This window comes from Chlorocebus sabaeus, chromosome 8 (genome assembly GCF_047675955.1).
Source record: "Chlorocebus sabaeus isolate Y175 chromosome 8, mChlSab1.0.hap1, whole genome shotgun sequence".
Lineage (NCBI taxonomy): Eukaryota > Metazoa > Chordata > Mammalia > Primates > Cercopithecidae > Chlorocebus > Chlorocebus sabaeus.
This window is the reverse complement of record NC_132911.1, coordinates 54,673,370-54,698,125: the sequence shown is the minus strand read 5'-3', so window position 1 is coordinate 54,698,125 and position 24,756 is coordinate 54,673,370. Positions and strand designations below refer to the sequence as shown.

Genomic DNA, 24,756 nt, shown 5'->3' with positions numbered 1-24,756 from the left:
AGAAACCATGTAATTGAATTTAAAAATGAGCAAAAGATCTGAGTAGACATTTCTCAAAAGAATACATACAAATGGCCAAGGTTTACATTTAAAAATGCTCAAAATCACTAATCATTAGTGGAATACAAATCAAAACCAAAATAAGGTATTACCCCACACCAGTTCAAATGACTATTATCAAAAAACAAGAACAAAAAAAAAAAATAACAAATGCTGGCAAGGATGTGGAGAAAGGGCAACTCATGTGTACTGTTGTTGGGAATGTAAATTGGTACACCCATTATGGAAAACAGTACTGAGTATGCACTCGAAGACCATGAAATCAGTATATCAAAGAGATAGCTGCACTCCCAATAAGCAGCACTATTCACAATAGCTGAGATATGGTATCAACTTAAATGTTCATATACAGATGAATGAATAAAGAACATGAGGCATATTTATATATGAATGAATAAAGAACATGAGGCATTTTATATATATATATATATATTCTCTGCAGCTATACAACGGAATGAAATTTTGTCATTCACGGCAACATGAATGAACTTGGAGGACATTATGTTAAGTAAAATGACCCATGCGTAGAAAGACAAACATCACATGATCTCACTCGTCGGTGTTATCTAAAAAATGTTGATCTCGTACAGGTAGAGAGTACAATAGTGGTTACCAGAGGCTAGGGAGGGGAAGAGTGAGGGGAGATTGGGAAAGGTTCACCTGTGGGTACAAAGTTACAGGTACACAATAAGTTTTGATGTTGTATTACACAGTAGGGCAACTATAGCAAATAACCACGTAGTATAAACCTCAAAATAGCTAGAGGAGATTTTGAATGTTGCCACCAAAATAAACAATAAATGTTTAAAGTGATGGATTTGGCAATTACTCTGATTCACTCATTATACAATGTATATATGATTTGAAATATTACACTGTCCCCCAAACATGTGTACAATTATTACATTTCAATTATATAAAAACATTAGTAAAAATATTAGAAGTTTCATCAACAACAATAAATAATCACAAAGCTAGGGGACTCACACTACTGATGTTAGACATTGTAGTACTACAGTATTCAAGACAGTTTTGTATTTGTGTCATGAGATACAAACAGATGAAGGCAACAGCATTTGGAGTCCAGAAATAGGCCCACATGTATGTGATCAATTTGTTTTTTGATAGGGGAATAATAATTCAGTGAAGAAAGAATAATATTTTCAATAAATATGCTGGAACTATTGTACTTCCCTTTAAAAATGCCTTTGATCTCTACCTCACTTTTGAAACAAGTGTTAAATAAAAATAAATCATAGATTTAAAATAAAAAGAATAATGTAAAAAACCTAGGATAAAAAATACATGAAAATTTATTTCTTGTGTTAGGAATTTTCAAAAGCATGATTCATTAAAATACAATGAATTAGACTTCATCAAATGTAAAAACTTCTATCCTGGGGCAACATTTGAAGAGATAATTCACAAAATAATATATACAGATGTCAAATAAGAACGTGGAAAGATGCTCAACATCATTATTCTTTGGAGAAATGCAAATTAAAATTTAACAGATCACGACCATCTATTAGAATGTCCAAAAATTAAAGGCCTGACCATAAGGGATACAAATGAGATGATCTTTACTCTGCTGGTGTCAATGTGAGAGGTAAAACCCTTTGGAAAACAGTTTTGCAGTTTCTTAAAATGTTCAAAATATACAACCATAATATCCAGTTATTACACTACTAGGATTGTACCCAAATGTAATAAAAGTATATGTCAAGACAAATACTTTTCATAAATATTTATATCAGCTTTATCTGTAATACACTAAAACTTAAAATCAAGCAAATGTGCATTAATGGGCTAATATACAATATATAAATGGTGGTAGAGCTACCAATGAAATACTACTCAGCATTAAAAAGAATGATGGATTGTTGCACGTTGTTAAATGAGTTATGTTAAAAATAATTATGCTGTATGAAAGAAGCCACACAAATTCAACATACGGTATGATTCCATTTATATAACAATCTGGAAAATGCGAAACAAGACAATTTTGCCATATTTGTTCCCCACACCCTCAGGATTTTGAAAATCTATATATTTAGAAAAGAAAGCCAATGAGAATTAAGACAGTTCTTTCAATAATGAAGCCCATGTATATATGTGTATAAATTCAACACACACACATATACAACTTTCTATTGTTTCAATAACCCTTTCCCAAGTCTTCTAAAATGTATATTTTATTTTAACTGTAATACATAATTAGGTGTGGGCTCTTTTAGTTTAATTGTAAAATAACATTTACACCTCATTTTCCTGTGAAATATTCATCATGTTTATTATCAAATGATTTATGAGCTAGCTGATTTTCCAAGAGTTAACTTATAAAGACACATTACTTTTTTTGAGGTGGATTCTCCTTTAGATCATAAAATGCCAGCATATTTTATCACAAAGTGTTATGAAATGGACCAGAACAACAATAGGCTCATTATCCCCAGATTGTGTGACTCTATAATGTGTTTTTAACATTTATAAATTGAATATATAAAGAACTGGGATAATTTCTTTCTCAAATTGAAAAAAATAGATTTTGACATCCCCCAAAAATAAAGACCAATTGTCAGTTTCATTAATAGAATATTTTGTCTAAATACACACAAATATACATCTTCAATAACGCTAAAATTGAATGAATTAAATATACAACTTATTAAATTATAAATTTCAGGTTATACATCATTATTCTGTAAGCCACCATATTGCCAGAGAAAAGGGAGGGGTTGGAACTAGGTCCAGTTACAATGCCACAAAGCTTGCTGTTCTTACCAAGACTCAGCTGTTTTTCTTGAATAAATGCTCCCTGGGTTCAGTGAGCCTTTGTGAATTTCCATATTTGTTAAAAGTTGATTCTATTTTTGCCATTCTTCTGTTGCTTTTATAGAGAAGCAAATCTTTTATAGAGAAGCAAAACTGACAAAATTTATCCTACTCCTCTTTCTTTTCTGATGCCACTCCAGAAATGGATTTTTAAAGTGTCCTGAAATTCTCTAATTCTCCCCAGCACGACTAGAGACTTTAGTCACTTTCTATTCCACTGCCAGCATTCTATGTATGGTATGTACACATCTATAATAATGTGTCCAAATTATTATGGTTAGTCAAATGTAAATATATCTGTAGGAATAGCTGCAACAGCTAACATGTTGTTTTAAATAAGTATAACTTTATTAATTTAAACTAATGTAAACAATTTGATTATATTATTTTGTATACTGCCTAATATAAAGCTCATTATATTAATATTTTAATGATGAATTAATACTTTATAATGTTACTCCCAGGTGAACAATTATAGAAAAAAGTTAATGAAAAATGCTATTTTTGTGGAAGGAATGAGATTTATTTCAGGATGAAGAAACTTCGGTTAAAAATGAGTAAAAATGACACATGTAATAAATTATGACCTAATGGTCTAGGTACATACAGTAGTGTGATGTAGGCCTGGCTCTCTAGGCCTGCATGCCTTTACCTCTAATATATTGAGAGAATTATCACAACATCCATTCAGTTATCCCTATTTTGTTCATCAGCAAGACCACTGTCCCACCTTTCATCTTTTCAACAGAAAGTTATCAGGGCAAATAGAATTTCAGTGTGTTCACTGTAAAAATGAACCAATTCAGGCTGGCTGTTGTGGCTCACGCCTGTTATCCCAGCACTTTGGGAGGCCAAGGCAGGCAGATCACTTAAGGTGGGGAGTTTGAGACCAGCCTGGCCAACAGGGTGAAACCTTGTTTCTACTAAAAATACAAAAATTAGCCGGACATGGTGGTACATGCCTGCAATCCCAGTTGCTCAAGAGGCTGAGGCAGGAGAATCGCTTGAATCAGGGAGGCGGAGGTTGCAGTGAGCCAAGATTGCGCCACTGCACTCCAGCCTGGGTGACAGTCTCAAAGAAAAAAAAAAAAAAAAAAAAAAAGAACCAAATTAGAATCTTAATAAAACAAAAACACATGGTTGTGTCCCAGATGCATAGAGAAAATGGAAAACTTACTCCTCACGAAAAGTGAAGTAGGAGATACACTAATGTGATTTCAAGTGGAGTCAATAACTAAGATTATTTAGTTGGTTAATTAATTTTAAATGTAGGGTTTTTTTCTTTTTTTTCAGTTTTGAACTCCTGTTTGGTTCTTTTAACAACTACAAATTTTAGCACTATGTCCTGTTCTTGTCTTACAATTTTGATTTCCTTATTTAAAAAAATCATGATTAAAAATATTTTGGATAGTTCTTTAGTCTCTATGCATTTCTTTATAATGGTTTTAAAAATATTTTGGATAGTTCTTTAGTCTCTATGCATTTCTTTATAATGGTTTATTTCCTCATATGGTTTATAATTTTGGGCCCAACCATCTTCTTCAGACAGAGAGTTTTTCTTGAAAGCATCATGCATTCTGGAGTGTGGCAGAGTTCATGTGGAACTAATCTTAGCACTTGTCTCAGTTGGACTGCAGTGGCTCTCTCCCTGTGTTTTGCTTTCATTTTAATTTATCTGGTTAGGGTAGTGGTACCATCTGGGTAGCACAAATTGAAAACCAGATCTCAGGGAGCAGAGAACTTCTGGTTCATTATAGCTTGGGTGACTTTTAATTTCTGTTTTGATACCTAGAACACCAGGAATACGAGGGAGTTATTTAATGCATATATCATCAGAAATGGGATTATATGTGCTTTTAAATTTCAATTTCCTTAAACTGGCTCAGATTTACTAAGTAGGAAATGTATTCTAGTCATTTAATGCATTGTTGTCATACTGTGAGGTGAGTTTTCCTAATTATGCAATAATATAAATATTTAACTATAAATTAATCCTATTTCTTAAAATTCTTCATGTATACAATGGAAAGTAGTAATGAAAAAAAAAAAAAAAAAAACTATTAACTACTTTTTCAGGTTTCTTAAATGCCAGGAAGAATTTGTTATGATTTTCAAAACTGTGAGCTGCCAATATAGTTGAAATAAAATCTGAAATAGTTTTGAATTACATAATTTCAGATTTGAAATAATTATATAATGAAAAATATTAGCATGCTAGCAAATAAAAATGATGAATAATAATGAACATCTATGTTTACATATGAGTATGTGTCAGAATATTATAGTGTTAGAATATTAAATTTTTTTATTACCTGTTCTATGTGTGATTGATTCAAATTCTCACTTATTTTACTTAATAATATTCTAAACCTGGATATAAGCAAAGGTGGCAAGAAGTGGTCCCAGTCAGCAGGCTGACTGCGTGAGAAGTGTCAGCTGTAATTGTCATTGTGATTACAGAATAGCTTTGGGGCTATCAGGGAAATGACCACTGTAGTAATATATTACACCAATATTAATATCTCCCACGCTGAGGTTAGAAAAGGCCTGAGAGGGTGATGACACAGGTCTAGAGTCATTCTTAAATTTAAAAAAAAATTCACCATTTTTTTTATTTTGGAGAAGAATTTACAAAACAGTAGATTTCCATTTTTATAGATCTGACTAGAAAACAGCCTTGTCTATCGATGGACATTATAATCTTCCCCCATAGCTGATGCTTTCTTCTATCTGAGTAATTTCTTATTAATGATATTTTCCCTCTACTGGAACCCTATAAAAGCATTAAACTGTAGCTCTAAGATGACACCTATCTTTAACTATACCTGTCTGCAGTTCTCAAGATGATACCCATATCAGAATCACCTGGGAAAGCATGGGAGCAACAAAGGGAGCATCCCAGGTGTCATCACAGAGCAAGTAAGCAGAGTCTGCTGGTGACAACTCTGGTTTCCACACTGTAAGTAAGGGACTTAGAAACAACTACAGGTTGCTACAGCATGTGGCAAGACATGTACACCTCTCCAACCTCTGCATTTATCCAAAATATCAACTTGACTCGGGACTGAGGGACTTAAGGTAGGAGGGAGGGGACTTCTGGAGCTGAAAATAACTAGACCAGGGCATTGTAGACACAATGAACTCTCCAAAGCGGTTGTCTCCAGTGTTCTAGTTACACATAGCTTTGGAAGCTGATCTGGGCTAGCAGCATCATTAATGATACAATTTCTATAAAACATAAATTATGTATTCCAAAGAATAAGTGTAAACATTTGGAAACTTTGATGAAAATAATAGCATAGATTGAGAACTTTACATGTGCTATTATTTAATCCTGAAAATAAACTTACAGGATAGTCACCCTTATACAAATGTAACAGATAAGGGAACTGAGGTTTAGATAAGAAAAAGATCTTACATTTTATATGTTGAAGAGCATTTAAACATTTTTATCATTAAAATTAATATGTAATTTATGTATCATTTATAAATAGCTATCATAGATATTTAGATTTGATCAATGGTTTCAAATCAAAGTTGATATCAAGAGTAAGAAGTTTATAGAGCTGAATAATCAAAATTATTTTTGTTCTATGCATTGACTTAGACTCATTTGAAATACTGTCAGCAAATTGTGAAAAATCCATTTGAATTTTGAGATAAATTAAAAGTATGTCTCCCAAAAGTTAAGATATACTAAAACTATCATATGTAAATAAAACTGTAAGTTCTTCAACAATGTATTCAAATAAATATCATTATTTTGTATAAACAATTTTTGACTTAGATACACATTTTTAAAGTACTTTTTAATATAAGTAGAGGAACCTACATATTATATAATATGAAGAAGATAGTTGAAATGTATATTTCTCACTAAAGATAGTAAATGACTGTACCAATTATTTCTGTTTAGAAATCAGATAACATTATCTTCTATAATAGATCAAATTGAAGAAATACATTATTTAGCTTTGATCTTACCTGCTGGTTTACAGGAAAATTTCTGTTGATTTTTTTAATCTGCAATGATAAATAAATAATAAAAGTGAGAAGAAAATTATGTGGTAACACAAGGTCCTCAGAATTTTATGCAGATTATTTTTAGCGAACTAATATATATTAATATCCTATTTTGATATACTGAAATCATCACATATAAAACAACATATATAAACAGATTTTTTCTTTCTAAAATTGGCTATCAATATTATCTCACATTTCAAATGTAAACATTTTGGAAAAGATTTCCCTTTAAAAATTTTTTTTTTAACTCAGAAACCAAAAGCCTGTGCTCTAACAATGCTAAATGATTATCTATCAAGAATGTAGAGAGTAACTTTCTGTGGTTTGTTTTTTGCACTTTGAAATTATATTATATCCAATTTGTTTTAGCACTCAAGAGAACAGGGAAATGCAATATCCAAATGCTAAAGGATAAAATACGTGTGTTGAACATTTTCCGTCAAGACTCCAGATAAAGTCTAACATTTACTTTAAGAAAATTTAATCAATGATATTTTATAAGAATTTAAAGTTGGTCTTCAGAGAAAGCATTTCCTCTGTCATATGCCGTGGAAACAAACTTTAAAAACCAAATAAAAGTGAATGTTAAGTTTGGATAAAGGACATTACACGAAGTCTTTCTTCAATAGCGCTTTTGCTAAATAAAACGATTACCTTCCAATGGCTTTATAGAGAAACTTAAACATGCTAACTCTGTATGGTACACACTTACAGCAGAATTAATGCAGACTGTATTCACTTATAAATCATGTCATTGACTTATTTTATTTTGTCCTTTTTTAGTTCCCTTTTGTCCTGCTGACTAGTGTGAAATAATGTGTCATTTAAACAGAAAAAGTACACAAAGTTGGAACATCAACAAAGGTCACATCTACAAGAACAGATTTATTGCAAGATATTTCTCACTTAAAATGTAAAAATAAAAGAAAATGTGAAAACATATGTGTGATCCGAGCAAGTTTAGGTACAGAAACCAGTACTTCTTACATTACTATGATCATTTCAAAACACCTTTTGGCTCTGCAAAGGAATCTGCTAAGGAATCTCTGAACCTACTCATATATGCCTTCGGCTAAAATCAGCATAGCCCGGAAACACAGATGGCAAAAGCTGATCTCTAAACATATTTTATTAATCAATTAAAAAATATATACTGAGTACTTTGCGGATATCTACTTTTTGCTAGTTCATATGAATTGTTATAAAGAATTCTAAAATTCAACTAATATTCTATGTGGGCCCTTGTCTTCAATAACATACTATGTAGCTTTGTAAACTACAGTGTTTTTTAATCTGAAAAAAAGTCTGAACCATCTTTCTAGGAAACTTGAAGATCACTTACGAAAGTAAACACTTCATGATAGAAAGCAGTGGTTGAGCCAAACACGGAGTAGAAAGTAGTGGTTGAGCCAAACTTCTGAGTCTAGCACAGAAGTCTTGTCCTACTAACCCACCCTTGGGAGTGTTTGCAGAATTGAGATGTTTTCTTGCACAGAGATCTACTTTCTCTCCCACTAGAGTGTTTACTAGACCATCAGAATTATTTATCTGTGAGGAGTTGTTACATTACCATTTTTTGTTTTTGTTAGTTTCCCTTAGTACATACCTGACTCACCTTGGAAAAGATCAATTTATTAACTGATACATGAATGTTACCATCTCTAACCTTTGAATGGTTTCTTATATAACATTACTACTATTAAAATAATAAAATGCATGGTATATTTCCTACCATTGTTCAAAAATAAGGCAAGAAATTGGGAGTAATTCAGAATATAGAATATATTATGATATATTTTACATTAGAATATATATATCAAAAATTAGAATACAATAAAGAAGTCATATATTAATGACTAGAGAGAATGATAAGACAGTGAGATATACCAACAACAAGAATAAAATGTAAATAATAATAGTAATTAATAATACATAAAAACTGTGTTTGGAAAATATTAAAATGGCCTTTAAAAATTATGTGTAGATTGTTTTCGTAATGTGGCAAATACAATAATAAAATAATAAAGTAGAACAAGGCCTTAAGTCAATTATTGAAGAAGTAATATTCTTTAAAGTAGAAATACTGATAATTGTGCTCCTCTTAGTCAAATGATATCATCATAACCTTTCAAATACTGCTTATCTATAACTTAATAATACTTTATACTTGAACAATTTATGTCATTCTAGGATTATGTAAAAGTATTCAAAAAGAATGAGTCAGTGCTTAAATACTGCTATGTGTAGTATTAATAGATTTATTTGGCAAGAAAATAACTTGTGCAAGCTGATTTCTACTGAAATTTGTAGCTTTTTAATTGTGTATTAGGGTAAAATAATCTATTTATGTTTATTCATGTTTCAATGGAAATATAAACTTAAATAACCAAACTACTGACTGCACAGGAATGGAAGACGGCGAATCAAAATGGGGGATGTGATGTCCAGCACAGAAAACTCCGTCCACCTGTTACCCTCACTGTGGCAGCAAGAAATGTACATCCATTGTATTCAGGAATTTTTCCTGGTGTTGTAGATACAAAATAATTCCTTGTTAAGATTTAAAATCTGTACACACACCCAAATCCATTTTAAAGATGATTTCCATCTTTCCCGTAGCAAGGGGAGTATAACAATATAAAATATTCCATTTGCTAGTACTTATACTAACATTTTAAAATAAAATAATAAATAAAAATAGGGAGAATTAGAACATTTCATATCTTTATTTTATTTTATTTTATTTTATTTTATTTTATTTTATTTTATTTTATTTTTTGAGTCAGAGTCTCGCTCTGTTGCCCAGGCTGTAGTGCAATGGCGCTGTCTTGGCTCACTGCAGCCTCTGTCTCCTAGGTTCAAGCGATTCTCCTGCCTCAGCCTCCAGAGCAGCCGATACTATAGGCGCCCGCCACCACGCCTGGCTATTTTTTTTTTTTTTTTTTTTTTTTTTTTTTGTATTTTTAATAGAGACGGGGTTTCACCATGTTGGCCAGGATGGTCTTGATCTCCTGACCTCGTGATCCGCCCGCCTTGGCCTCCCAGAATGCTTGGATTTATAGGCATGAGCTGCTAATTTTTTTTTTTTTTTTTTTTTTTTTTTTTTGAGAGGAAGTCTCCCTCTTGTCCCCCAGGCTGGCAATCTCCGCCTCTGGGGTTCAAGAGATTCTCCTGCCTCACCCTCTCGAGTAGCTGGGACTACAGGCAGGTGCCACCATGCCGGGCTAATTTTTGTACTTTTAGTAGAGACGGGGTTTCACCATGTTGGCCAGGCTGGTCTGGAACTCCTGACTTCAGGTGATCCGCCCGCCTCGGTCACCCAAAGTGCTGGGATTTCAGGCGTGAGCCACTGTGCCCGGCCAAGCCGCTAATTTTTAACAGTCTAACATTTTTAAATATACACACAGAGAGAGTATAAATAAGTGGAAATATCACAGTAATTAAAACATATGTAGCATATACTGAACTATTTATTATGCTAAACAATAATCAATATATCCAAAATTTTATAACTGTGCATTCATTACAAATGCTTATGATATTTACTGATTGACAAGATACAATGCTTAAAAAATGTTCTAATTTCAAGACAGCTTTAGGCAGTATTTTAAAAATTATATATATACACATATATATGCATATATATGTATGTATGCATATATGTGTGTATGTATATTAAACATAAATATGTATATTTATATATGCATTCATATACACATACACAAAGATTGATAATTTGGGCATACATCCAGTCTTATAAATTTAGATTAATGTCTATAAGAATGAACTGAAATTTATTTTGTGTTTAATATGCATACATAAGCAGACATATGTGTATGACAATGATACTGACAGTTATAAATATAAAATTCTAACAGTTTTGTTTTTCATTTAGGGATTATTACATGAAAACTTCCTTTACTGCTTTGTATTTTGTAATTATTTTTATTTTGAAATATAACTTTTAAAATTAGAAAATAATAAAATTCGTTTAATCTTTATTTTTTAACAAAGCTATTCCATTATTTAAAACTTTGAAAATATAAAATGCCATCAAAACAACCCCCAGAATACACGTTTCAAAAACACCTGTCTTATTTTTCCTCTCTCTAGCTAAACTTTTAAATCTTTCACAACATTTTAAAGCTTTATAAGGATCCTCAGTACTCAGTAATATGTGTGTGTGTGTGTGTATGTGTGTGTGTGTGTGTGTGTGTGTGTGTGTGTGTACTGACTAAATGAAATGTAGACAGGAGAGAATGTCATTATTTACTTCTAAAATATTTTAATGACCTTCTACCAAGTGTGACTCATGGTGATGAGTGCTGGAACATGGAAATGAAAGATCCCATGCAGAGATGGCATAAGGATGCCCACTTTACAGAATCCAAACAATCCAAGGAGGCTGCAGAGGGGAAAGAGGATAAGTTCAACACAGGAGCTAAAATGCAGTTGCGTAAGACTTTGTCAGGCCGTGCAGTCAGAGAGATCTGGTGTTGAATTCCAGCTGTAATTGTTACTGAATATCCTCAGACAGATTATTAATTATCAAATATCTAGATCCTCTCATTTGTAAAACATCAGTAATAACATTAACTGCATATATTTGTTGGAAAAATTGACAGGAATTTAGAGCTCAATAAGTAGTGATTATAATTAATATAAAGTAAGCTTGAATTCCTTTCGAAGATAAGAAGTGCATTTTAAAGAATTCTGAGCAAAGATGTCTTTCTTACACTATAGTTTAAATGCATACTCCCTTCTATTTTTTTGTCAACTCTAGACTAGGATTTGCACACTCAGGCGCCAACTGGGTGACAATCATGTGTGAATCAGGCTGGGTGGGGAATGAACAGATAGAGGGAAAATGAAGTCATTGATGCTTTCTCATAAGTGGCACTGATGGAATATCCTAGTGTTTATCAATTGGACACAGTATACCTTTGTTTCCATTTACAACAGTATTCTAGGAAACCTAAATTATAAGTGAACTCTCAATATAAAGATACTAGCAATAAATTGCTTTGAAAAATATTTGTTTTTTAATTATAACATTAATATCAATAAAGCAAATTAAAAGCTAATTAGAAAAAACAAAAAGTATATTAATTACAATTTAAATTTATTTTAAACATATGGCATTATTCATATGATTAATATAGTGTCTGCTATGTTATATATAGTAAAATACTAAAACATAAATATTTTTAGTAATAAAATGCATTCATAGAGCAAAGTTTTAAAAATTGTCCACTCTTGGTAGTAACACTAATTCCAAATAATGAAAATTCGAAATTCTCTGCATCATTTTTAAGACCAATCTTCAAATAAGACAAACCAGGGTTTTCCAAAAAGACATTTTCCATGTTACACTTCTTAGAAACCAATACTAATTTTGTGTTATCAGAACAATTTGTGTTATAAGTAGCTAAAAAGGGAGTATAATTTTGACTAAAATAAAGGTTCTGTTTGAACTTGAAGGCTTTTAGAGATCAAAGGGCATACTTGCTGTCCATATCATAAAGCCGGCTGCTTTTGGAGCACAATTATTTCAGCTATTAATCCTCTGGCTGTAAAAGGAGCAGAATGGCTTAGATCAGGGTTGCCCAACACGTCATTCTACAAAATGAGCAAGAGCTATAAATGACCGCAAAGTAAAATGGATTCAGATAAATGAAGGCCATGTTAAGGCTTTTAAAAATGAAAAACAGAAGATAAATTCATAAATTACATTAATCTCTGCTTGATTTCTTGGCAACTCACTTTTCGGCCAGCTGCCAAAGCATACGGTCTTGTTTTCTTGTGTTCTTATTTCGGGTAGCAGACAAGTAAGTTCTATCTATGAAAATTCTGTATGAATGACCCAGAGCCAATGCCTGCCCCTTCTTCCCAAATACTGGCCCCAGGCTGCCTTGACTGAAAACACTTTCCATTCCAAGCACTCTGGGCTTTCCTGGCAGCGAGAAATGAACAACGCATGGACCCAGTGCCCACCCAGGTTAGTGGCTCTTCAGCACAACACAGCAGAATGGCAGCTCCAGCTGCAGGGACTTCATCATGTTTGACTTGCACAGCTGTGGTCGGTGCCAGATCACAGTAAGAAGACTGCATCATCCTTCTACCACCAAAGTACATCTTAGCAATCATGTTTCTTTCCAGATAACGTCTAAACTAAAACCTAGAGGGCTACCACTGTTCAGGTGCTATGCTGGGATATGCTTGTGACAGCAGTGTTGCTGTCTCTTTCAGGAGCAAGTGTTGACTCTCTCAGGGTCACCTTCATTAAGAGTATCATCTCTCAGACCCGTTTTATTTTTCAGATAACAATGCAAATGGTTACTGTTGCCAAAAACAGTAACTTATCTTGGAGACTCTGTCTCTATCTTCTATCCTTGGTTTATGCTTTAAAATAGAAATTACTTTGAAGTTTGCATGTCTATTTTTATATGAAATCTTTTAGGAGTGATGCTGCTTTCCTGTTCTTTAGAATTTGTCGTTAATGCACACGTGCCTTCTCAAACACATCTCCATGGAGTATATTGAAGGATATTTCATGTATTTTGCATTCTTTTTTCTCAAATACAAATCCATTCCTTAAAACTGGAACACTCCATATTGTTTCTTGATATAATGTATCGAGTTTTAATTATATGTTACCAAAACGTACCATTTTAACATAGAACTGACTTAAGTGAAGAATAGGGAAGAATAGGGAATAATTCATGCCTACTTGGAAGTAGGAGAGGACACAATTTATATTGTATAATTTTTCAAGAACCACTCACAACCTCATCATAAGAAATACAAGTTATCTATGATCTATATTTATCAGTAAAAGATTAAACATAGGCAAATATCACTAAGAGAAGAATTGCAAATAATTTACGTAGATATTCCACTCTCTGTCAGGACTATACAATTGAAATTTCTTTTGCTACCTTAAAAGAAGACATTTATCTCAAAAGCAATAAAGTATTTGACTTTCTTAAACAATAGGCTCCTTTACAAATCTGATGAAACTTGGTCAGGTGTGGTGGTGCACGCCTGTAATTCCAGCACTTTGGGAGGCCAAGATGGGCAGATCACAAGGTCAGGATTTTGAGAGCAGCCTGCCCAACATAGTGAAATCCTGTCTCTACTAAAAATACAAAAAATTTGCCAGGCATGGTGACAGGTGCCTGTAATCCCAGCTAATGAAGAGGCTGAGGCAGGAGAATCACTTGAACCCAGGAGGCAGAAGTTGCAGTGAGACGAGATCACACCATTATACTCCAGTCAGGGAAACAGTGTGAGACTCCGTCTCCCACCACGCCCCCCCCCCCCCAAAAAAAAAGGAAAAGAAAAGAAAAAATAAATCTGATGAAACTTATCTGACCTCTATTAGAAAAAAATAAAAAAGCTCAGCATTTTGCTATTTACTTGCTGTTCCACGGGATTTATAGACACTTTGAAACTTTATAGAGACTTCCAGCAAAAAACAAAGTTCATATTATTGCACAAGAAATATTTGATTTGACCTGTTTCCTTCCATCAGGTACTAAAATGTATTGTGAATATGTGAATATCCTTCCTCAGAGAAGATGACTATAGGAAAAAGGAACTGAGACTGGCAGTGATATGTCCATGGCAGAGGGCTTTGCATCTCCAAGAATTTTTGATGCTAGAGTTATTTTCTATCACATGAATTGGTTTAATGGCTCATATATATATATATATATATATATATATATATATATATTTTTTTTTTTTTTTTTTTTTTTTTTTTTTTTTTTTGAGTCTCACTCTGTTGCCCAGGCTGGAGCGCAGTGGTGTAATCTCAGTTCACTCCAACCTCCGCCTCCCAGGTTCAAGCAATTCTCCCGCCTCAGCCCCCCAATTACCTAGGATTATAGGAGCCGCCACTATGCCCTGCTAATCTTTGTATTTTTAGTAGAGACAGGGTTTCACCATGTTGGCCAGGTTGGTCTCAAACTCCTGACTTCAGGTGATCTGCTGGCTTCAGCCTCCCAAAGTGCTTAGGATTACAGGCATGAGCCACCACGTCTGGTCTCATGTGTATTCTCAAAGAACATATCTAGATTCAGGATGGTGTGACCTACACAAAGTAAACAAAATCTAAGTAGTGTTAAGTTCTTATTTTTTTGAGAACACAAGATATAAAATTCAATGTTTTTAAATATCAGTTTATTTCATTTTATGCTGCAATTGTGATAAGGAAACTCATGGGGTCTTTCTTGTAATTATTTTTGATTTCTAGAAAACTGTAGGCTCTTTGAGCTTGGGAATTCTGTATCCTCCTGTCTTTTAATTCCCAAAATATGTGATTTTAGTTCTATGAATGACACAAAACACAGAACAGAAAGTTAAAAATGACACTTTTGTGTAGTATTTACTTAAAAGGACATTCATTAATATACGCTATTCAAAACCAAGCCTAGGTCATCACGTTTGCTTAAATGGGAACTTCCAGACTTATTCAAGAAAAAAAACAAATTATGCTTGAATTTCTGGTTTTTTCCTAGAATCGCAATGGAACATTTTCTGCTAAAAGAAAAATTGCAGTACCTCAGATAAATCAAACAGGTTGATACTTTCAGATATATAGTACATGGACACACACACACCCCCAACACACCCATACACACTAAAAATGTGAAATTATGCTTAATAATTCAAATCCTTCCACATCCTGGCCTGTGTGTCACTCAGGAGTCACTTCAGTATCAGGTCCTTATATGAATGAAGTCCAGGATGTAGGCCCTGTCCTGCCATAGCACAGTGTCTTTGCTGTATTAGCCCATTCTCACTCTATTAATAAAGACATACCCAAGACTGGGTAATTTATAATGAAAAGAGGTTTCATTGGCTCACAGTTAAGCATGGCTGGGGAGGCCTCAAGAAACACAGTCATGATGGAAGGGGAAGCAAAGACGTCCTTTGTCATATTGTGGCAGCAAGGAGAAGTGCCAAGCAAAAGAGGGAAAAGCCCCTTATAAAATCATCAGATCTCCTGAGAACTCACTCGCTACCATGAGAACAGCATGAGGGTAACCATTCCCATGATTCAAATACTTCCCACTGGGTCCCTTGCACGACACATGGGGATAACAGGAACTACAGTTCAAGATGAGATGACACACCCCAGTCATATTATTCTGCCCCTGGCCCCTCCCAAAATCATGTCTTCCCATTTCAAAACACCATCATGTCCTTCCAACAGTCCCCGAAAATCTTAACTCATTCCAGCATTAACTCAATAGTCCAAGTCCAAAGCCTCATCTCAGACAAGGCAAGTCCCTTTCCATCTATAAGCCTGCAAAATCAAAAGCAAGTTAGTTACTTCCTAGATGCAATAGGGGTAAAGGAATTGAGTAAATACACTTGTTCCAAATGGGATAAATTGGTCAAAACAAAGGGGCTACAGGCCCCATGCAAGTCCAAACTCCAATAGGGCAGTCATTAAACCTTAAGGTTCCAAAATGATCTTGTTTGACTCAATGTCTCACATCCAAGTCATGCTGATGCAAGAGGTGGGCTCCCATGGCCTTGGGCAGCTCCATCCCTGTGGCTTTGCAGGGTATAGCCTCCTTCCTGGCTGCTATCACAGATTGATATTGAGTGTCTGTGGCTTTTCCAGGCACATGATGAAAGCTGTCAGTAGTTCTACCATTATGGGATCTGGAGAAAGGTGGCCTTCTCACAGCTCCACTGGGTAATGCCAACTCCACATTTCCCTTCTGCACTGCCCTAGCAGAGATTCTCCATGAGGACTCCACTGCTGTACCAAACTTCTGCCTGGACACCCAGATACTTCCAGACATCCTCTGAAATCTAGGCGGAAGTTCCCAAATCTCAATTCTTGTCTTCTGCACACCCACAGGGCAAACACCACATGGAAGCTGCCAAAGCTTGTGACTTGCATCATCTGAAGTGATGGCCTGAACTGTGCATTGGCCCTTTTTAGCTATGGCTAGAGCAGCTGAGAGTCAGGGCACCATGCCCCAGGGATGCACACAGCAGGGGGTCCTGGACCAGGCCCAGGAAACCATTTTTCCTTCCTCTGTGCCTGTGATGGGAGGGGCTGCCATGAAGGTCTCTGGCATGCCCTGGAGACATTTTCCCCATTGTCTTGGTAATTAACTTTCAGCTCTTCATTACTTATGCAAATGTCTGCAGCCTGCTTGAATGTCACCCTAGAAAATGGGGTTCTCTTTTCCATTGCATTGTCAGACTGGAAATTTTCCAAACATTTATGCTCTGATTCCTGTTTGCTGCCTAGAAATTTCTTCCATCAGATACCCTAAATCATCTCTCTTCCAAGTTCCACAGATCTCTGGGGCAGGGGCAAAATGCCACCAGTCTCACTGCATAACAAGAGTGACCTTTACTCCAGTTCCCAAGAAGTTCCTCATCTTCATCTGAGACCACCTCAGCCTGGACTTCATTGTCCATATCACTATCAGCATTTTGGTCAAAGCCATTCAACAAGTCTCTAGGAAGTTCTGAACTTTCCCACAATTTTCTGTCTTCTGAGTCCTCTAAGTCTTCCTAAGAAGTTCCAAACTTTCCTACATTTTCCTGTTTTCTTTTGAGTCCTTTAAACTGTTCCAAACTCTGTTACCCAGCTCCAAAGTCACTTCCACATTTTCAGGTATCCTTACAGCAACACCCCACTCCTGAACCAATTTACTGTATTAGTCCATCTTCACACTGCTAATTAAGACATAACCAAGACAGAATAATTTATAAAGAAAAGAGGTTTAATTGACTCACAGTTCAGCATGGCTGGGGAATCCCTCAGGAAACACAATTATGGCAAAAGGGGAAGCAAACACATCCTTCTTTACATGGTAGCAGCAAGGAGAAATGCCAAGCAAATGGGGAAAAGCTCCTTACAATACCATCAGATCTTGTGAGAACTCACTCAGTATAATGAGAACAGCATGAGGGTAACCACCCCCATGATTCAATTACCTCCCACAATTGGGTCCCTCCCACCACACGTGGGGATTATAGAAACTATAATTCAAGATGAGATTTGGGTGGGCACACAGCCAAATCATATCACCCATCAAAGCTCACTTTGTCCCTCTTTTATTTTTCTCTCCCTCTTTTGTTCCTCCCATCCTCCCTTGCTCTTGCTCTCTCACTTTCTTTCTCTCTCTCTTTCTCTCTCATCCTCTCACTTTTTCACTTAGCAAGACTCTATTCTATTTTTATGGCTAGCTGAGGCACACAGAGATTAAATATTCTTTAATTCACCCTGAAATTGGCACCAGCTAATTCAGTCTGACAAAAGGCTATGCACATGTACTGCATAATCGAAACCATATCTGTCATGAAAGCTTTTCTGAGGCCTAGAGAGACTGTCCAGTGACTTTCTCTTTGGGTCTGCATTTCCATCTGCTATTCCTCTTGCTGCATGTGTTTACTAAATGTAGTGTAAGCCTTAAGAACAGAGATGTGTCTTATTCATTTTATCTTCCCTCAGTCTAGCAGAGTGACCATATGACCCTAACAAGCATTATCAGAAAAAATTAGCTATCTTTTGAGGTAAACTGTATGCCACTTCTATCTTTTCAAACGCTTTGAGGATTCTAGCTCTAAATAAATATAATGCCATTTTCTCTTTCTGTGCTCTTGGTGCTTTGCAGCTTATCACTGAGGACTGGGCTTTGAAAATCTATAACTGGTCAGGCTTCTCAATTCTTCTTCTTTTTTTTTTTTTTTTTTTGAGACGGAGTCTCGCTCTGTCGCCCAGGCTGGAGTGCAGTGGCCGGATCTCAGCTCACTGCAAGCTCAGCCTCCCGGGTTCACACCATTCTCCTGCCTCAGCCTCTGGAGTCGCTGGGACTACACGCGTCCGCCACCACACCCGGCTAATTTTTTGTATTTTTTTTTTTTTAGTAGAGACGGGGTTTCACCGTGTTAGCCAGGATGGTCTCGATCCGCTGACCTTGTGATCCGCCCGTCTCGGCCTCCCAAAGTGCTGGGATTACAGGCTTGAGCAACCGCGCCCGGCCTTAATTCTTTTTTAACTGGAACCTGATTTAACCTCTTTCTTTGTATAATCTCAACATCCTGTAGTTTGTTAAAGAAACCTCATGTTCTACTTTGTCAATGATGTCAACATAAGTAAAAGAACAGCAGTGCAACAATAATGGAAATCATCAAATTAGTATATTTTCCTGACTAATGAGGGAAGTTAGCACTAAGATTTGACACACTCTTTCTTTGCCAACATATAACACAATGTTCCATGTTTATTATGTTTTCTAAAAATGTATTTTATGTCAAATCTCAATGTATAAACATTTAAAGAAGAATTAACACCAGTCCTTCTTCAACTTTCCCAAAAAATAAAGGAACATTTCCTAAAACATTTTACAAGGCCATTGTTACTGGTACAAAAGCCAGAAAAAGACACCGCAAGAAAACAAAACAAAACAAGACAAAAACTATGTACCAATATTATTTATGAACCTAATGAAAATATCCTCAATAAAGTACTAAGAAAGTGTATTCAACAGCACAATGGCACATTAAAAAGATTACACACCATTATCAAGTGGGTTTTATTCCTGGAATGGAAGATTGGTTCAACACATGAAAATCAATCAAAGTAGTTCACCACATTAACGGAATGAAAGCAAAAAGCATATAATCATCTCAACCAATGCAGAAAAGGCAATTGACAAAATTCAATACTCTTTTATGATAAACACACTTCACATACTAGAAATAGAAGGAAACTACCTTAACGGAACATAAGCCATACATTAAAACCCTCAGGGAATATCATACTAAATGGTAGAAGACTGAAACCTATGCCTATGAAAAGGATAATATGTTCCTGTGTGATCAGGAACAAGACAAAGATGCCCTGCTTTTCACCATATTATTTGACACAGTATTGCAAGTCCTAGCAGGTGTAACTAAGCAAGGAAAAATAAATACAAGAAAGAATTGAAAAGGAAAAAATAAAGTTATCATTGTTCACAGATGATATGATCTCATACGTGGAAAATTCTAAAGCTTTAACCAAAAGTAATTGTTATAACTAATAAACAAATTTAGAAAACTATCTGATTACAGAGTCAACATGCAAAATAAATTGCATTTCTATATACTAACAATGAACAATCTGAAACGAAAACTTAAAAAATTATTTATACTAGTATCAAAGAGAATAAAATACTCACAAATCAAGTAAGAAGTGAAACACTTGTAAAATGTAATCTACAAAACATTTCTTAAAAAATTAAACAAGACAAATAAATGGGGAAAATTCCATCTTCATAGATGTGAAGACTTAATATTATTAAGATATCAACACTACTCAAGGAAACCCACAGATTCACTGCAAACCTTATCAAAATTTCAGTGAGGTGTTTCACAGAAATAAAAAATCTATCCAAAAATTTGCGTGGAATCTCAAGGGCCCTCCCAAATTGCCAACACAATCTTGACAAAGAACAATACCAGAGAACTCATATTTATCAATTTCAAAACTTTTACTACAAAACTACTTACTACAGTAAACTATGTGGTACATATCTAAAAACAGGCACAAAGATAAATAGAATAAAATAGAGTCCAGAAATAAGCCCTCATATATGATCAAATAATTTTTAACACAGGTGCCAAAACCACTCAATGGAAAAAAGACAGTCGTATTAACTAATGATTCTAAGAAAACTGGAAATTCATATGCGTAAGGATGAAGCTGGACCTTCCATTACATTATATTCAAAAATTAACTCAAAGACCCAAACATAAGACCTAAATTTGTAAAACATTTTTGGAATGCATGCAATTGGCATCCTGAAAGAAAAGCAGAGAGAGAATGGAGTAGTATGGAAGAGCTGAGAATTTTCCAAATGGATAAAGCCATTAATCTACAAATTTGAGAAAATCTACGAACTTTGAGCCCATCACAGTAAAACTGTTGAAAAATAAGGAGAAGGAAAAACAATTGAGCACAGACAGAGGAAAAGAGGCACTATTTCAAGGAAACAAAATAAGGCTGAAAGAGGTTTCCTGGAAGAAGATATGAATGAGCATTTATGAGATTTCTTCATTTATAAATATTTTTAGAAATTTCCAAAAATAGTCCATGAGATGCACATTTGAAAGACCAGTACATCTTTGAAGAATACAGAAAAGGAAACACAGACTCACATTTGATTTGTCTCCTTGTGGCTCACACTGTTCCACTGCCAACCCTGCACACTAGCCCTACAGAGGACACACAAGCAATCAACGATACAGAGGTAGTAGCAGTGCCCTCATGGAGAAGCATCCAAATCTTAAACCCCAAACACCTGTAAGAAATTTGGCACCCAACATACATGTCAGAGAAGTAAGGGCCTTGGGCTTGCTACTTTGGTATCGTGGGGTCTGGAAAACAGAAAAGGAGCTGAGGTGTGTTTGGGCATGCTATGAAGTCACTCAAGATTCGACCCCACAAATGCAGAGGAAAATGATAGCTCTGTCAATTGTTATTCTCACACTGTTATTACCTTCATCAGCAGGCATATTTTAGTAGGTGTATTTGGCTTTGTGATGGACTAATCAAATTCAAAGAAGGTCATTTCAGTAGAAAAGTTAATCTGAACACTACATACAAATAAGTATCAACACTACATAAAAATAAGTTTATGGGGGCTATTCATAAAGCCCCCATAAACAAACTTGAAAACAAGAAAACATTACAAAAAGATTAATAGCTCCACTGTATAATAAGCTCTTCTTAAAAATACATATGCTTTCTTTCATAGCTATAGGACTGAACAGACTGGATCTGACATAATTGCACCACCACACTCAGGACCTAGAGCACAGAGTGCCAAACAAACATGACCAAACAGAAAAGGACATCTATGTAAGAAAAAATTCATAAAAATGTGAAAATGTGAAATGCTACTTTTGCACATGATCAAACATGATTAGATTAAAACCAATAGTGTGATCTTAACCAATAAGGGCCAAACATTGAACAGGATGTTAATATTCCTTCACACATTGTTGTCACATTACATAAAGTCAAGCTACGTTCATGAGAATAAAAAATAGTCATGTTTTTATGCAAAAAGTATTCAGCCATGTTTTCACTGATTAGTATACCAAAAAATCCATAGGCTTTCAATGTTTTAATAATATATTTTAAATGACTTACATGTCAAATATGAATCCATTCATGTTATTATATAATATACACAAGAAGCCAAACTTCTATGAACCCATTAAGAGTGGGTAATCTTAAAATATGATTACTGTTCTGAGGAAGCGTTTATGATCACATATTAACTTAACAATAGATAATACCATAAACATAAGAAGCTGGCAATTTTGTTTTATATGTGTAAAGAAAAGTACACATTTTCAATATATGTAATATATACTCATAAAACATTAATATTACACTTATAAACCATTATTGTTGCTACATGTTTCACTTTACTGTTTTTCTGTGCTTTACTTTATTTCTAAAGTAAAAATATAATTAAGGCACATGTTTTAAAAAACATCTTTTACCAACCATAGGTAAACAGAATTCCATGTTTTATTTCCAAAAGATAAAAGTATCAGGTAAATATAGATGTACTTTTTCAGAAAGTGTAGTTTGAATAATATTTTTAAGTGAAAGAATATACTGAATACCCAAGATGAAAAGAATCTTCATATTTTGTTTGAAATGGAATAGTAAAAAATATGATTTTAACCCATTTATGCCTGAGGCTGCAATTTTTTTAGTTTTTGCAATCAGACCTTGGTGGCGACCTTAGCAGTAGAATATAAATAACTCCTACATGCTTAGCAGTCCAATAATGGAACCCTAGGCATAAATGGGTTCAGATGTTTCAAGTTATTACTGAAAATAGTATTTGCTGAATATCATATATAATTTTTTCAGACATTAAAAAATATTAGAATTAAGATCATCCTATTTTATTAAGAATTTTCACCGGTTATTCTTCCTTGTTATTTGATTCTATCACATAAGTTAATGTTTATCTTATAGTAATCACTAGTGTTAATGTTATCTTATATTTAAAAACAGTTATTAAATAAACAAGATATGTAAGATACATACTTCTATGTTATTAAAATTTTAAGTTAAATTAAATAGAAACTTTATCATTAGAGACTTTTTATTGGAACTATGATATTGAAATTTGAAAATTCGCTTTCTAAAACATGGAGAAAAATATAAAGTTATGAAATGCATATATCACAAAATATTTTTCAAGCAATATGTTTCATACTCAAGAACTGAAATGATAATGAGAATGCTCCTGTTTTTCAAATTACTAAAATTTACAAGCTATATTGTTGTCAAAATTAAATATCCACTTACATATTATGGACAACATTTAAAGGAATAATATTCACTTTGAGGAAATCCTTGGGAAAATGACAAATATATGCACTTTTTTTTTTCTTAAAAACTCGTTCCACTGAATGTTAATAATGGTAACCTCTTAAAGTGGTTAAAGTAAGTTCAATTATTGTAGATTCATTAAATAGAATCAGTTGTACAACTGATTCTAATAAAGATTTGCTTGGAATTAATTTATTTAAAAAACTTAAGAAACAGAAGTGTACATTTATTTTAAATATTGTCCTGTTTCTTAAATCCCTGAATTTTGTTTATTAACTTTTAGCAGCATTGATTTAGCAGTAATTTGTAACGTTCTTTTAGTAGTATTAACATTATCTTTTGATGACTTCTTTAGACCAGCAGGGAAATTCAGATTCAAATATTCCTTTAAAAATATTCATCTGTACTGAATTTAAATGCCTTTAAAGATAGAATTTTTTAAAATTAGGTTGCCAGTTTAATCAAAGATCTTATATGTTTAAATTGTATCTTAATGATACTAATTTTTTAATTTCCAGCTTTCATGTTCAAGACACCTTGATGACAGGGGAAGTGTGCTCTCCAGATGGACGATGCAGGATGCTGTTTACCAGGGTATATTTTCTCATGAAAATCAATTTTGAAGACTTAATCAAAAAGCTACAAACATTCCTTCACTTTTTTTTTAAGAGATCTGTGGCCAATGCTATTTAACAAATATTTCAGGGCCTAGAGAGATCATTATTCTACATATTATAAATTCAGCTGACAAACAATGCCATTAGTGTGAGGACACACGATGACCATATATCACCTGTAACTGTTGAGAAAATTCTACTTTTACCATGAGGAGGGAAGAATTTAAGCATGACTTTTGCTTCTAGAGCTCACATTTCAGCTCATATTTTTCCTTTTATGCCCTTTTACTTTGGTTATTTCTCATGCCTATGTATAAAAATTAAAATCAGGCCATGTTACTTTTCAAAACATATCCATTAACAGTAAATCAATGCCTTAGGTTGATTAGATACTATATCTGAATGAGCTTTCTTAAACTTTATTTTCCTATAACAAGAATTATCCAATTTCATCTGTCTCAGTCATCATCTTAAGATTAGCATACACACATACATACAGCTGTGAATCAGGAGCCTGAAAGTAAGTTGCAATCACTTACAAATATCTATGGGTATATGTTCAGTGTCAAATCATTCCTTTTGCATGAATTTACCAAACATCAGAAATGACTCTCTCTATATATATAGTTTCTGGCTTTTTAAGTCTTCAAAATTGATTTTCATGAGAAAGTATACCCTGTTAAACAGTATCCCGAATCGTCCATCTGGAGAGCACACCTCCCCTGTCATCAAGATGTCTTGTATATGAAAGCTGGAAATTAAAAAATTAGTATAATTAAGATACAATTTAAGTGTATATTTTACATATATATACATATATACAAACATATGTGT

General features: G+C 34.0%; 1 protein-coding gene across 4 annotated transcripts in view; it reads right to left on the bottom strand.

Annotated features, from left to right (window-relative positions):
* SNTG1 (syntrophin gamma 1) overlaps nucleotides 1-24,756 on the bottom strand; it is a 906,932-nt gene that overhangs the window by 204,524 nt on the left and 677,652 nt on the right. For all 4 annotated transcript variants that reach the window (XM_008000591.3, XM_073018076.1, XM_073018075.1 and 1 more), the window contains one exon: nucleotides 6,880-6,918. In XM_008000591.3, the coding sequence (XP_007998782.3) occupies nucleotides 6,880-6,918 (39 nt within the window). The remainder of the gene's footprint in view (nucleotides 1-6,879; nucleotides 6,919-24,756) is intronic.